Source organism: Anolis sagrei, chromosome 5 (genome assembly GCF_037176765.1).
Source record: "Anolis sagrei isolate rAnoSag1 chromosome 5, rAnoSag1.mat, whole genome shotgun sequence".
Lineage (NCBI taxonomy): Eukaryota > Metazoa > Chordata > Lepidosauria > Squamata > Dactyloidae > Anolis > Anolis sagrei.
Window position 1 is genome coordinate 106,348,680 of NC_090025.1, and position 13,317 is coordinate 106,361,996.

At 43.6% G+C, this 13,317-nt stretch overlaps 1 protein-coding gene across 1 annotated transcript in view; it reads right to left on the reverse strand.

The window, feature by feature from the left end:
* Positions 1 to 9,959: 9,959 nt before the first annotated feature.
* The window catches only part of MSX1 (msh homeobox 1), a 6,752-nt gene continuing 3,394 nt past the window's right edge, over positions 9,960 to 13,317 (reverse strand). Inside the window, exon 2 of the mRNA XM_060777983.2 lies at positions 9,960 to 10,782. Coding sequence (XP_060633966.2) covers positions 10,334 to 10,782 — 449 coding nt within the window. The 3' untranslated portion in view covers positions 9,960 to 10,333. The remainder of the gene's footprint in view (positions 10,783 to 13,317) is intronic.

Genomic DNA, 13,317 nt, shown 5'->3' on the forward strand with positions numbered 1-13,317 from the left:
AGAGGAAGGAAGAAACAGGACATGATAAATGAATGCATCGTGGGCAATTCCATGTTCCTGTGCTTCATTAAATTGAGTGCATGGACAAAAAGGATTGGAAAATAAGGTATTTTTGGAATGATGGGAGCAGAATAGCATTTAGTGTTCTGGATGGAGCGCCAGATGTAAGGGGCATAAAGGGCAAAACCACGAGGGAGGCCTATTTAGAGAAAACTGATACAACTGAACTTGACAGAAATTGAGAGGTGGATAGAACTTGCTGTCCCAAGATCAGGCAATAACCAACAGATTTGGGCTAAACAAAGCTGACTATGTAGTGTGAAACTAACTATGCAAGGTCAGCGTCTTAATTAGAATCCAGGCACATCAACAAAGATTTACGTTTTCCCTCTTTCACTTGTTTTCTTAGGTTATTCATTCTTTCACTTGTTTTCTTAGGTTATTCATTCATATATGCCTCCATACATAAGCATATACCCATATTCCCAAACATGGGGTCTGAAAAAGAAGAGAAAGTTGTAATGCATGCCAGGGAAGTATATTTCTCAATTCTGGCTTTAATGCTGCTTTGTCCCGCTCCGACTTTTGTGGGGGCTTTCCCGAAACTGCCAGTTTTGTGATGTCATCTGGCCCTTATTTTTGAGTCTCAGATTGGATGCTGACTTGGCAATTCCTATAACCAGACTCATATATTTGAAGATAAAGGGGTCTAGCTTTTCAGCTGCTGATGACGCTAGGCAATGGATTGAATGGTTACACATTCACATATGAGTCACAGTCCCATTTGCCAGTATGGCTGCAATGGCAAAGGAGGTGAGGGGAAGGAGGTGCAGAAGAAAAGAAGCCCATGTCTGGTGTCAAGATGGAGGGAGGAATGGCAGTGAAAGCAATCCCTGAGCTCTGCCAACTCCTCTGGACAGCTTTCAAGGCCAACCCCTCCCCATATTACTACAATCCAATGAAAAAGTAGTTTATGGTGATGTAAGTGACCATATGCTGACATAGGTTGCCAAGACAGAAAATGTGATCTAGTGGTTTGAGTAAGATTGAGACCAGGGTTCAAATTCCAGTTTGTCCTGAAAACTCATTGGGTGACCCCTGGTGAGTCATACTCTCTTAACTTCACATGAAAGAAAGGGCAAACCTCCTCTGAACACTTTTTCCCATAAAGCCCTATGAGTTGGCTTAAGGTTGCCATGAATTGGAAATAACTGGAAGACACATAACATCATATTCAACCTTAAGACTGCAATCTCTCATGTCCACTAACCTGAGAGTACTCAGTACTGAACAGTGTGACTGGACTTCTGAGTTAAACATATGTAGAATTGTCCTAAAAGCAATTCTGTATTATTTTCTTACCTGACATTCTTCCTGGTATCATTTTGAAGGCCTTCCTGAGTAAAACAGATGTTATGATTGACAGTACTTGCACATAGAGGTGTATGAGGAGATGGATGAGATGCAATTGCAATTTGAGGAATATTCATGCCAGAAGCAAAATCTGAAATAGTATGTCAGTGTCCTGCTCCAAATGGAACGGGATTACTTCTTCTCTTAAAAAGCTCATCTAAATATGCAAAAATGTACATATAGCAAACTACTCCAAATGGGAAAAATATACTACAGCTTATAGTACTGCACAAAAACTCAAGCAGCAGCTTCAAATACTGAGTCCATCCACTGCTGGCTGGCTGGCTGGCTGGCTGGCTGGCTGGCTCTATCTATCTATCTATCTATCTATCTATCTATCATCTATCTATCATCTATCTATCTATCCAGTATGTATTGATTCTGAACAACAAGGAAATTATCTGCTTTTGGAGAATCCCATTGCCTTCTAAGATTCAAAATAACAGAAAGACTATCAAAATGTGTCTAAGATCCTTTCCTGCTACACAGTGATATGATTCTATTGTAACTGCTATGGGAACATTGTGTGAAAGAAGACCAGGGTAGGGACTCTCAGATGGGACGCTAGGGTTTCCTTTGTGTTTTAGTTTTCTCTTTGGGTCTACCTCAGGGGTCCTCAAACTAAGGTGGGGGGGGGGGGCGGATACGGCCCTCCAAGGTCATTTGCCTGGCCCTTGTTCAGGGTCAACCTAAGTCTGAAATGACATGAAAGCAACAAACAACAAACAAACAAACAACAACAACAGTCCTATCTCATCAGCCAAAATCAGCCCCAAAGTTCCCATTGAAATACTAATGAGTTTATATTTGTGAAAATTGTTTTTCATTTTAATTATTCTATTGTTTTAAGTGTTTTTTGTACTACAAATAAGATATGTGCAGTGTGCATAGAAATTCATTCATGTATTTTTTATTATAATCCGGCCCTCCAACAGTTTGTGGGACTGTGACTTGGCCCTCTGTTTGAAAAGTTTGAGGACCCCTGGTCTTCCTCATGTTAGCTCCCCAGCCTTCTGTCTCAAACCAGTGCCTCAACCAACTTTTACACAATCTCTGAGAACTGGAGCTCCCAAGGTAACCAACAGTTATTATGCGGCTTCATATCAAATCCTGGACCTCTCCTGGCCAGATTTATTCAGAGGGAGTGACTTACCCAAGATCACCCCATGAGTTTCCATAGCTGAGCAGGGAGTTGAAACCTGGCCTCGGGGGTCCTAGTCCAACACTGACTATTGAACCATGCTGGCAGGAAAGTTGAACCATCCCAGACTGTTTCTTCAAAGAAATGTTGGGGTCATGGCCCTTAAGGAAGACCGGGCTGCTCTGTTTCACTTACACCAATGCTTCTTAAACCATGGGTCCCAACCCCAAATGGGGTCTCCTGAGCTCAGTGTTGGGATCATGAAAAAAATGGCAACATTAAAAGTTTCTGAATGCCAGCCATTTACACAAATTTGTTAGCAACAACATGTAGCGTTTACAATGGACCCTGCAGAATTTTTTCAGCTGTATTCCACAAAATGGAAAAATCAGCTTGTTTAGCAAACCAGGCAAATGCTGTGTATCAGTAATTGTATGTATGTGTATCTCTCTCTATTATCTATATATCTATCTATCTATCCACACACACACACCTGGGGTCACAAGTGGGAAAGGTTTTAGAATTCCTGACTTAGATGGGCCCTGACCTTTGAGCTCAATGTTGGGGTCATGAAAAATTTGGAAGGTGGTCAGGTATTTCTAATTTTTTTCCTGCTTCTTCCCCTTATTTTTTTCTATTTTCCTACTTTTCTTTAACATTATTATTCCCCCACTTTACATGTATATGAAACTTTTTTTTTACTTTAATAAAAATGAATAACCATAAAGAAGAAGGCATTAATTTTTTTGAGTTTCTGAATGCCAGTAAGTGCAGAAGATGTGGTTGTACTAAGTGAAAAAAGACAACCAGCCTATTTAGCAAGTCATGTAAATGTAGGTTGGAGCCTAGGATTTGGAGCATTGGGTTCAAATGACAGGAAAGGAAATTCCACCTGAACATTAGGAAGAAGTTTCTGATTGTATGAGCTGTTCAGCAATGGAACTCCCTGCTTCAGAGTGGAGTGGAGGCACTATACTTGGAAGGAGCCCCCAGTGGCGCAGTGGGTTAAAGGACTGAAGACCGACAGGTTGCAGGTTTGAATCCGGGGAGAGGCGGATGAGCTCCCTCTATCAGCTCCAGCTCCTCATGCGGGGACATGAGAGAAGCCTCCCACAAGGATGATAAAAACATCAAATCACCCGGGCGTCCCCTGGACAACGTCCTTGCAGACGGCCAATTCTCTCACACCAGAAGCGACTTGCAGTTTCTCAAGTAGCTCCTGACATGACAAAAAACAAACAAACTATACTTGGAGGCTTTTAAATAGAGGCTAGAGGGCTATCTGTCAGGGGTGCTTTGTGCTTTTCCTGCATGGCAAGGGGTTGGACTAGATGTCCCGTGTGGGCTCTTCCAATATTATTCTATGGCTTGGGAATTGAGGGGGCCAGGCTTGGCCATTCCACGCGGGGAAGGGAGTCCTCTGGCGCCGGCGCCGCCCGGTTAAAAGCGAGGCCTCCCTTTCGGCCGCCCCCTTCCCGCTGAGCCGCTCGCCAGGCCACAAAAGGACGCCGCCGAAGCGGGCTCGCAGCGCGAGTGAAGGCCGGAGGCAAATGGCGAGAAGAAAAGCGAAGGCCGCAAAGCGCCGGCGCCGCCTCTCTCTGCCCTGCCCTGTCCTGGGGCCTTTTGTGGCGGCTTCTCCCATTCAGCGGGGGCGCCCGGGCGTGCCAGGCCCAGCAGAGGGTCCCGGCGCCGTCATCCGTCGCTCTCCAGCCAAGGACTTTTGCCCAGAGGGTCGAGGGGAGGAGGAGACGGGGTTGAGGAAGGGGAGCGCTCAAGAATGGGCCTGGTTTTGGAGCAAGCAGCGTCACACAAGCAACAACAACAAGGCGCGCACAACGGAGGAGAGAGTTTGGCGGGAAGAGGGAGACTTCGCGACGTGTTTGTTCGCCACAGCCTCGTCAAGTTTCTCTCACACAGACTCTAGGGTTCCTTCAACACAGCCCTATAGCCCAGAATATCAAGCCACATTATCTGAGTCCACACTGCCATATATTCCAATTCAAAGCAGATATTGTGGGATTTTCTGCCTTGATATTCTGGGATATAGGGCAGTGTGGAAGGGCCTCTAACACTTAGTAGCCCAAACTAGTGGTTACTGGTAACAATCAAGATTATAATTAGTTCTAGGGCCTTTCCACACAGCCCTATATCCCAAAATATCAAAAGCAGGCAGGAAATCCCACATTATCTGAGTCCACACTGCCATATATTCCAATTCAAAGCAGATATTGTGGGATTTTCTGCCTTGATATTCTGGGATATAGGGCTGTGTGGAAGGGCCCTAAGTCCACACTGCCATACATGCCAGACCTCTTCCACACATCTGAATAAAATCTCACATTTGAATTGGGATATATGGCAATCAGGAAAAAAAATTGGGGAGGGGGGGTTTGATTTTTTTTTTTTTTGGTGAATCATGAAGAGTAGTTCCATAACACAAAATAATTTAAATAGTACAGTTCATTCTATATTTTATAGAGTTAATTAAATCAATTAAATGTTTGCTTCTCATAGACTTAGCATGAGGATTTGGTTAACCAGTTAAAATTCGTGAGTACCCCAATAGTTGTTTGTTTAACCTGAAAAATTTCGCTACATCCTTGATGGCAGTGTGGACTCAGATAACCCAATTTTTGCTTTGAACTGGAATATATGGCAGTGTGGACTCACCAGTTCAGATATTGTGGCGTTTTCTGCCTTCATATTCTGGGTTATATAGCTGTGTGGAAGGGCCCTCAGCAAGGCTTTGTTCTCTTTCCTCTCACAGGGGAGAGGAGGGCCCGGACTCAGAAAACCCAGTTCAAAGCAGATATTGTAGAATTTTCTGCCTTTGCATTCTGGGTTATATTGATGTCAAGGATCCCTAGTCTCCAAAACAGCAGAAAACAGGTCTACTACTCCCTCTGCCTGAAACACCTTTTCACATAGGGTCCTTCCACACCCCTATATCCCAGAATATCAAAGCAAAAAAAAAAAAAAAAATCCCAGATTTTCTGAGTGTGGACTCAGATAACCCAGTTCAAAGCAGATTTTGAGAGATTTTCTGCCTTGATGTACTGGGATATAGGGCTGTGTGGAAGGGCCCTCATTTATACATGGCTATAATGTCTCCTCTCAACCTTCTCCTCTGCAAGCTAAACTTGCCCAGTTCTTTAAGACGCTCCTCGTGGGGATTTGTGGGCCCCTTTCACACAGCTGAATAAAACCCCACATTTTCTGCTTTGAACTGGAATATATGGCAGCGTGGACTCAGATTACCCACTTCAAAGTAGATATTGTGGGATTTTCTGCCTTGATATTCTGGGTTATATGGCTGTGTGGAAGTGCCCGCGGTCTTTGATCCTTTTAGTCGCCCTCCTCTGGACACCCTCCAGCTTGTCAAGAGACATTGACAAACTGGAAAGTTGGCACTGTGGAAGGTCCCTGGGTCCACACTGCTATATATTCCAGTTCAAAGCAGATAATGCTTGGGTTTATTCAGATGTGTGGAACAGGGCTGAGGACACTTCAGGAGGCGAAAAGGCACGCAGAGGAAAGGGAGAAGAGCTATGGCGAACACGCTCTCTCTTTCTCCTCGGCCTCCTTATTGGGAAATGGAGACGGGACACAAGTCCTGCTGCTTAATAAGGACTTTGAAGGAGGGGGGATGGCTGGTTCCCCGCTGGAGACGAATTGAGAGGCACCCGAATGTGGGGAAGGCTGCTGTGGCTTCCTCATAGGGACAGTGCCAAAGAGCAAAAGCTGAGGGAAACGCAAATGCAGTCGAAGGAAGCGGAGGGCGAGGGCGATAGGCGCGGGAAAGCGAGGCCTGGGAAGCAAGGCTCGCCTCAGGGTTCCACACAGCCATATAACCCAGAATATCAAGGCAGAAAATCCCACAATATCTGCTTCGAACTGGGTTAGCTGAGTCCACACTGCCATATATTCCAGTTCAAAGTAGAAAATGTGTGGAAGGGGCCTCAGAATCGGCGTTGCCAGTCCTAAATAGAGCGGGCCCTTTGAACACATAGGGTTTGCTAATGCGTTGAACGGCGGCATGTTAGCCATGGTTTCTCACAGGGACCGACCTTTCTCACAGGGACCGACCAAAGGTGGACATTATGCAGCTTGACTCTGCAGGAGCTCCACCTTTATGTGGAATCGTGGCATTCCTCGTTTTTTTCGCTTTCTCCGCTAAAGAGCACGCAGACTACAAATCCGAGAAGTCCCTGGCTATCCAAATGCGGTCAAACTGATTAATTCTACCCCAAGAAGACTGCAGACCGGCCTCCTTCTGAGACCCCTTTGGAAATGCCTCTCCGCCCCACAAGCCTTCTTTTTTCCTGGCTGGGCCAGCTCTGAGGGCCCTTCTACACACTCATATAACCCAGGATATCTGCTTTGAACTGGGTTAACTGAGGACCCTTTCACACAGCCCTATATCCCAAAATATCAAGGCAAAAAAATCCCACAAGATCTACTTTGAACTGGGCTGTCTGAAGGCCCTTTCACACAGCCCCATATCCCAAAATATCAAGGCAGAAAATCCCAGAATATCTACTTTGAACTGGGTTGTCTGAGGGCCTTTTCGCACAACCCTATATCCCAAAATATCTACTTTGAACTGGGTTATCTAAGGGCCCTTTCGCACGGCCCTATATCCCAAAATATCTACTTTGAACTGGGTTATCTAAGGGCCCTTTCGCACGGCCCTATATCCCAAAATATCAAGGCAGAAAATCCCACAATATCTACTTTGAACTGGGTTATCCGAGGGCCTTTTCACACAGCTCTATATCCCAAAATATGAAGGCAAAAAAAACCCCAAAATTTCTGCTTTGAACTAGGCTGTCTGAGGGCCCTTTCACACAGCCCTGTATCCCAAAATATCAAGGCAGAAAATCCCACAATATCTACTTTGAACTGGGTTATCTGAAGGCCCTTTCACACAACCCTATATCCCAAAATATCAAGGCAGAAAATCCCACACTATCTGCTTTGAACTGGGTGATCTGGTGACCCTTCCACACAGCCCTATATCTCAGAGCCTCAAGGCAGAAATTCCCACATTATCTGAGTGTGGACTTAGATAACCCAGTTAAAAGCAGATACTGTGGGATTTTCTGCCTTGATATTCTGGGATTCAGGGCTGTGTGGAAGGGCCCTGAGCGTGGCCTCCGATAACCCAGTTCAAAACAAATATTGTGGGATTCTGTGCCTTGATATTCTGGGATATAGGGCTGTATGGAAGGGCTCGACTGCCATACATCCCTGACCCCTCTTCCACACAGCTGAATAAAATCCCACATTGTCTGCTTTGCACTCAAAAATATGGTACTGTGGCCTCAGATAACCCAGTTCAAAACAGACACTGTGGGATTTTTGCCTTGATATTCTGGGTTATATGGCTGTATGGAAGGGCACCCAGTTCAAAGCAGATATTGTGGGATTTTATTTAGCTATGTGGAAGAGGCCTGAGAGGCCCAAGGCAACAAAAAACAAACCAGACCACCCCAGCATATTTATTCCCCTCCCAGTCAGCAAAAAAACAACAAAACATTCAACAACTATGAGGCCCTTCATCGGCTTCCCTCCTGCTCTAAAGTGATCCCCACAATGAGGTTGCTCTCTTGTTAGTAGGGTAAAAACTTGGTTAAGAAGAGGTCCCCCTACAGGTTTAGGGCTTCAAACCATCCCTGAAAATTTTCAAGTAAAAAAAAACCTAGGTTACACATGACTTTAACTGGTTAATCAAATCCCCATGTGATGCATAGGAGAAGCAAAAATGTGAGTCCTTCCAGAACTGTAAGCACTATCTCAAATTTTGATTATTCACACTATCATTACCTACCTTTCTACATTGCAATAGAAGCAATAGCTGACATAGTGGAAGTGACCAAGTTGATGGCAGCTGCAGGCAAAGCCTAAATTGGGGGGGGGGGGGATTTGACCTGGATTGCAGGTGGAAACTGAGGTGTCTGCCACTGGTACATCTAATCCAAGTCTTGCCAAAGAAACCATGGAACAGGAGCAAAGAGAAGAAGCTGTGTCATTGTTAGACCTTGGATTTTATATGAACAAGACTGTTTCTGATGACCAAGTGAAAGCTCAATTACTGCAAAATCCACAGACTCCATTGCCAGGATATGTATTTTCTGTGGATCAGAAGAGGCACTTAAGTTTTCAATCCAAATGGTTCAGCAGATTTCCCTGGTTGGCCTATGCATTTTATCTACAAGGTGCACTCTGTAACTATGGTGTGGTGTTTGGAGGATTAGAGGGTACTATTCCATCATCTGGCGGAGGTCACAAGGGGGTCTAGACAGAGAAGGATAGTCCATCTTATAGGGGAGGGTGTTTGAATGAGTTAAATCATTTCCCCCTATTTTCCTATTATTTCCCCACCCACTTCACCATTGTCAAAACACTGCCTCCCAACCCAATCTATACTTTGCCAGGAATAATTGGATCACTATGCAAACATGGATTAAATCTGGTTTCATATTCTGTGTCCCAGCACTGTTCACAACAACTATAGTCTAGCTTTGTCTCTTCAGAAGCAAAACCAATTGAGTTCTAGAGAACATGTCTACAGGTTTGTAGCCAAACTGAATTTTAGTTGGCTTGCTGTGAGTTTTTCAGGCTGTATGGCCATGTTTCAGTAGCATTCTCTTCTGACGTTTCACCTGCATATGTGGCAAGCACCCTCAGAGGTTTGTTCAGAGTTCTCTTAAAAATGAGGCAAGTATCATACAGGCCAAAAAATGGCAACTACTGATGGGAATTGGGCAACAAAGGTTTCTGGGAGCCCACTAGTTTGCTCAAATCAGTGAGCAACAAGATGCAGTACTTACAGTGAACCCTGCAGAAATTGCTGTAGTCAAGAAAAAGGAAGAGCTGCTTGTTAAGCATGACTTGAACATGCTAATTTATTATCAATGAGGTGGGAAATAAATTCATGACACTATGTAACAAAACTTTTGTTCCTGGATTATAAATGTAATTCTCTAATAGGTTCTATAATAAAAACTGGGACATCTTGCAGCACGTTTTGCTAAAGTTTTTCAATGAATATCTCATCCAGTCTCAACCAATTCAACATAGTTTGTGCTAGCCACAAAAACAAAGTTTCTGGAGTATAACAACTACTTTCAAAGTAAGTACTGCACAAATAAACATGAATAACACTTTCAAACCAGGAACAGTTTTTTTTTTCCAAATTTTCTTACATAGTGTTATTAGTATTATGAAAATGTTTTTAAAAGCCCTGACCTATGACCAGCATTGGTATGGTTTCTTTGGGCTGGCATTTTATGAGTCATAGGATATGTTTCTGACCAATTTAGACACCTGAGAATGAGGACTTGGCGCAGGCACAATCTTGTAAAAGAGGGGGAAAGGTGCTGTCCAACCTTATCAAGTCACGGTCGTTTAAAATTAATTTATTTATCAAATATAGCTATTAATATAAACGATAATAAATTTTCCAACTGTACAGATATATTACACAGTACACAAGGGAGGGAGGAAGCAGTGCCGGATTTACCATTATGCTTATTTTGAAGATGGATGTAGTTCTGTTTCTGAGTGATTCCAGACATAATGATAGAGTTGATAAGTCAACAGGAGTGTGCCACAAAGCAGGCTGTGTAGGCCTACCAGGCTGACTTCCTTCAGGGCCCAAGGAAGGGGCCTCATCACTTAACTAGCACAGGGCCTCATTTGTCCTCAATCCTGCACTGGGAGGAAGTGATGTTTCCTTCATGTTTTATGATTATTTTTGTGGGTGGGAGGTCCCCTCTAGCTGAGGTGGTACATGCTGTAGCCCACATGGGCTGCGGCGTAGAGTCCCACGGGGCTAACTGGGAGGGTAGCACCCCGTGCAAAGGGCCCCGAGGCATAGAGTGAGGCACCAGCAGCCAGGGCCGGAGGGCCACCCAGAGGGAAGGAGAGGCCAAAGGCAGCAGCTGCAGCAGGGGGCAGGAGGGGCTTGGCGGCCATCTTCAGCTTCTCCAGCTCAGCCTCCTGGAGCCGCTTAGCCTTGGCGCGCCGGTTCTGGAACCAGATCTTGACCTGGGTCTCTGTCAGGCTGAGTGAGCTGGAGAACTCGGCCCGCTCTGCAATGGACAGGTACTGCTTCTGGCGGAACTTCCGCTCCAGTGCCAACAGCTGGGCCGTCGTGAAGGGTGTCCGGGGCTTGCGGTTGGTCTTGTGCTTCCGTAGGGTGCAGGCTGGGGGGCTGGAGCGCCCTGAATTGAGAGAGAGAGAGACATATACAGAGCTATTGTGGAAAGCCCCTGAAGATCCAGACCAAGATGTGCAGACATGGACATCTTCCCAGGGCCCACTCCTTGGTGAATAGAGCTGCCAAATAATATCCACTTTATATTACCTTATTTCCTCAAATCTAATACGCCATCGAATCTAATGCTCACCTCGGGTTTTCAAAACTCTGCAACTAAAAAGTATTTGCTGCTGAATGTGATATTCAGTGGCAGAAAATGCCACTTCACATTATATTTATTATCCACCTTATATTACTGTATTTACTTGAGTCAAATGCACCACTGAATCTAATGCACACCTCAATTTTCAAAATTCTGGAACCAAAAAAAAAAAAAGGATTTGCTGCCAAATGTAATGCGCAGTGGCAAAAATTGTGTTCTTGTTATTGAAAACTCCAAAGCTTCCAGCAATGGAAAACAAAAACCTTGGAATGCATGTATGTTGTGGAATGAATCCACTTTAATTGCCTTGGTTCAATGCTATGGAATCCCAGGGGCTGTAGCATTCTTTGGCTCACCAAACTACAAATCCCAGCACTGGATAGCATTGAGTCATGGCAATTAAAACACACTATGCAAGACAATTTTTGTTTCTAGGTTTAAATGTCATTTCTTGATTGATTCTATCATAAAACATGGAAAAAGTTTATTAAACTGCAAAACTTTGTCTTGGAGGAACATCCTGCAGCACATTTTGCTACAGTTTTTCAAAGAATATCTCATCCAATCTCCACCAATTCCACATAGTTTGTGGCAGCCACAAAAAGGACTGTTTTCAGCATATAACAACAGCTTTCACACTTTCAAACCAGAAACAGAATTTTTTCACATTTTGTTACATAGCGTTAGAAATGAGGCCATGAAGCAGCTTCGCATTTAGCTTTTGCTCAGCACTAAGATTACCACATGATGGAATCTAATGTAATTTAGACGTAGGTGCTATTGCTACTCCCGAGCAAAGCAGACCCACTGTGTGAGTGGACTTAAGACTTTCATCACTATTTTAGGCGCATTTTAAATGCAAGCACTTGAAATAAATGGAGTCTGAAGTACAAGAGTTCTATGAATGTAGCATTCCTTGATTTACGTAAGACCTTCAACAAGGTCCTCTATGATATTCTTGCAAACAAATTGGTAAAATGTGTGCTAGACCAGGGCTTCCGTGTTATCCCATTTATATATAATAAGTAGAAAGATCACGCATTTATGAAGCACAGTGGAAGCATCTTTTGCAGAGGCCACTGCAAACAGAACAGATTAGTGTCAGTGTCTCAAACACTGAAGTAAAGGGATTAGGACCCACAAGTGGAGCAGTGTTTTAGAGAAGCACCCTCAGTGCCTTCCTTCCCCTGTTTGGCTTCTGTTCTTTCTTATTTTATTTTGGAGAGCCATATCTATTAGGCTGAGCCCAGGATATTAAACTGTTCACTTCTGAGAGGATTAGAAACTTCTTCTAAGAGCAACTCAGGCCAGTTTATTAGTGGACAGAACAAAAACATCAGGCCCCCGTCTACAGTTCATTATACTGTCAGTGTAGACCAGGGGTCCTCAAACTAAGGCCCGAGGGCCAGATACAGCCGTCCAAGGTCATTTACCCGGCCCTCGCTCAGGTTCAACCTAAATCTGAAAAGACCTGAAAGCCCACAACAACAACAATACTATCTCATCAGCCAAAAGCAGGCCCACACTTCCCAATGAAATACTAATAAGTTTATATTTGTTTAAATTGTTCTTCATTTTAATTATTGTATTTTTTAAAATTGTTTTTAGGACTACAAATAAGAAATGTGAAGTGGGCATAGGAATTCATTCATTTTTTTCCAAATTATAATCTGGCCCTCCAACAGTTTGAGGGGCTGTGACCTGGCCCTCTGTTTAAAAAGTTTGAGGACCCCTGGTGTAGACTCATAATGCAGTTAAACTGCATTGCATGAGTCTACACTGACCATACTCATGCAGTTTCAAATTGTACTATATAGCAGCGTAGAAGGGCCTGGGACTTTCAAATAAGTCCAAAACCACCAAGAAGGTCTTACTTTAAAAAACCCCAAAAAACAAAGCAAAACAAAAACACACAAAAAATGAAAGATAAAACAGGGGAATAAAACACCCATTCATAATGTGATTTTTGTTTCTGGGTTATAAGTGTCATTTCTTAATTGGTTCTATTATAAAAATCTGGAAAAAACTTTGTTTTTTGCAGGACATCCTGCAACACATTTTGTTATAGTTTTTCAATGAATATATCATGGAGCTTCCACCAATTCAACATATTTTGTGACAGCCACAAAAACGAAGTTTCTGGAATAGACCAACTATTTACAGAGTATATACTGCACAATTAAACAGAAATAACACTTTCAAATTAGAAACAGAAAGTATTAATGGACAAAGCATAATACTTTTTAGAAGAAACTTCTAAGGGCTATTCTTTGTTAATTTTGAGAGAAACTCACCAAATGTTTGAACAAATGGCTTGCAAATTGGACTGGGGGGGGG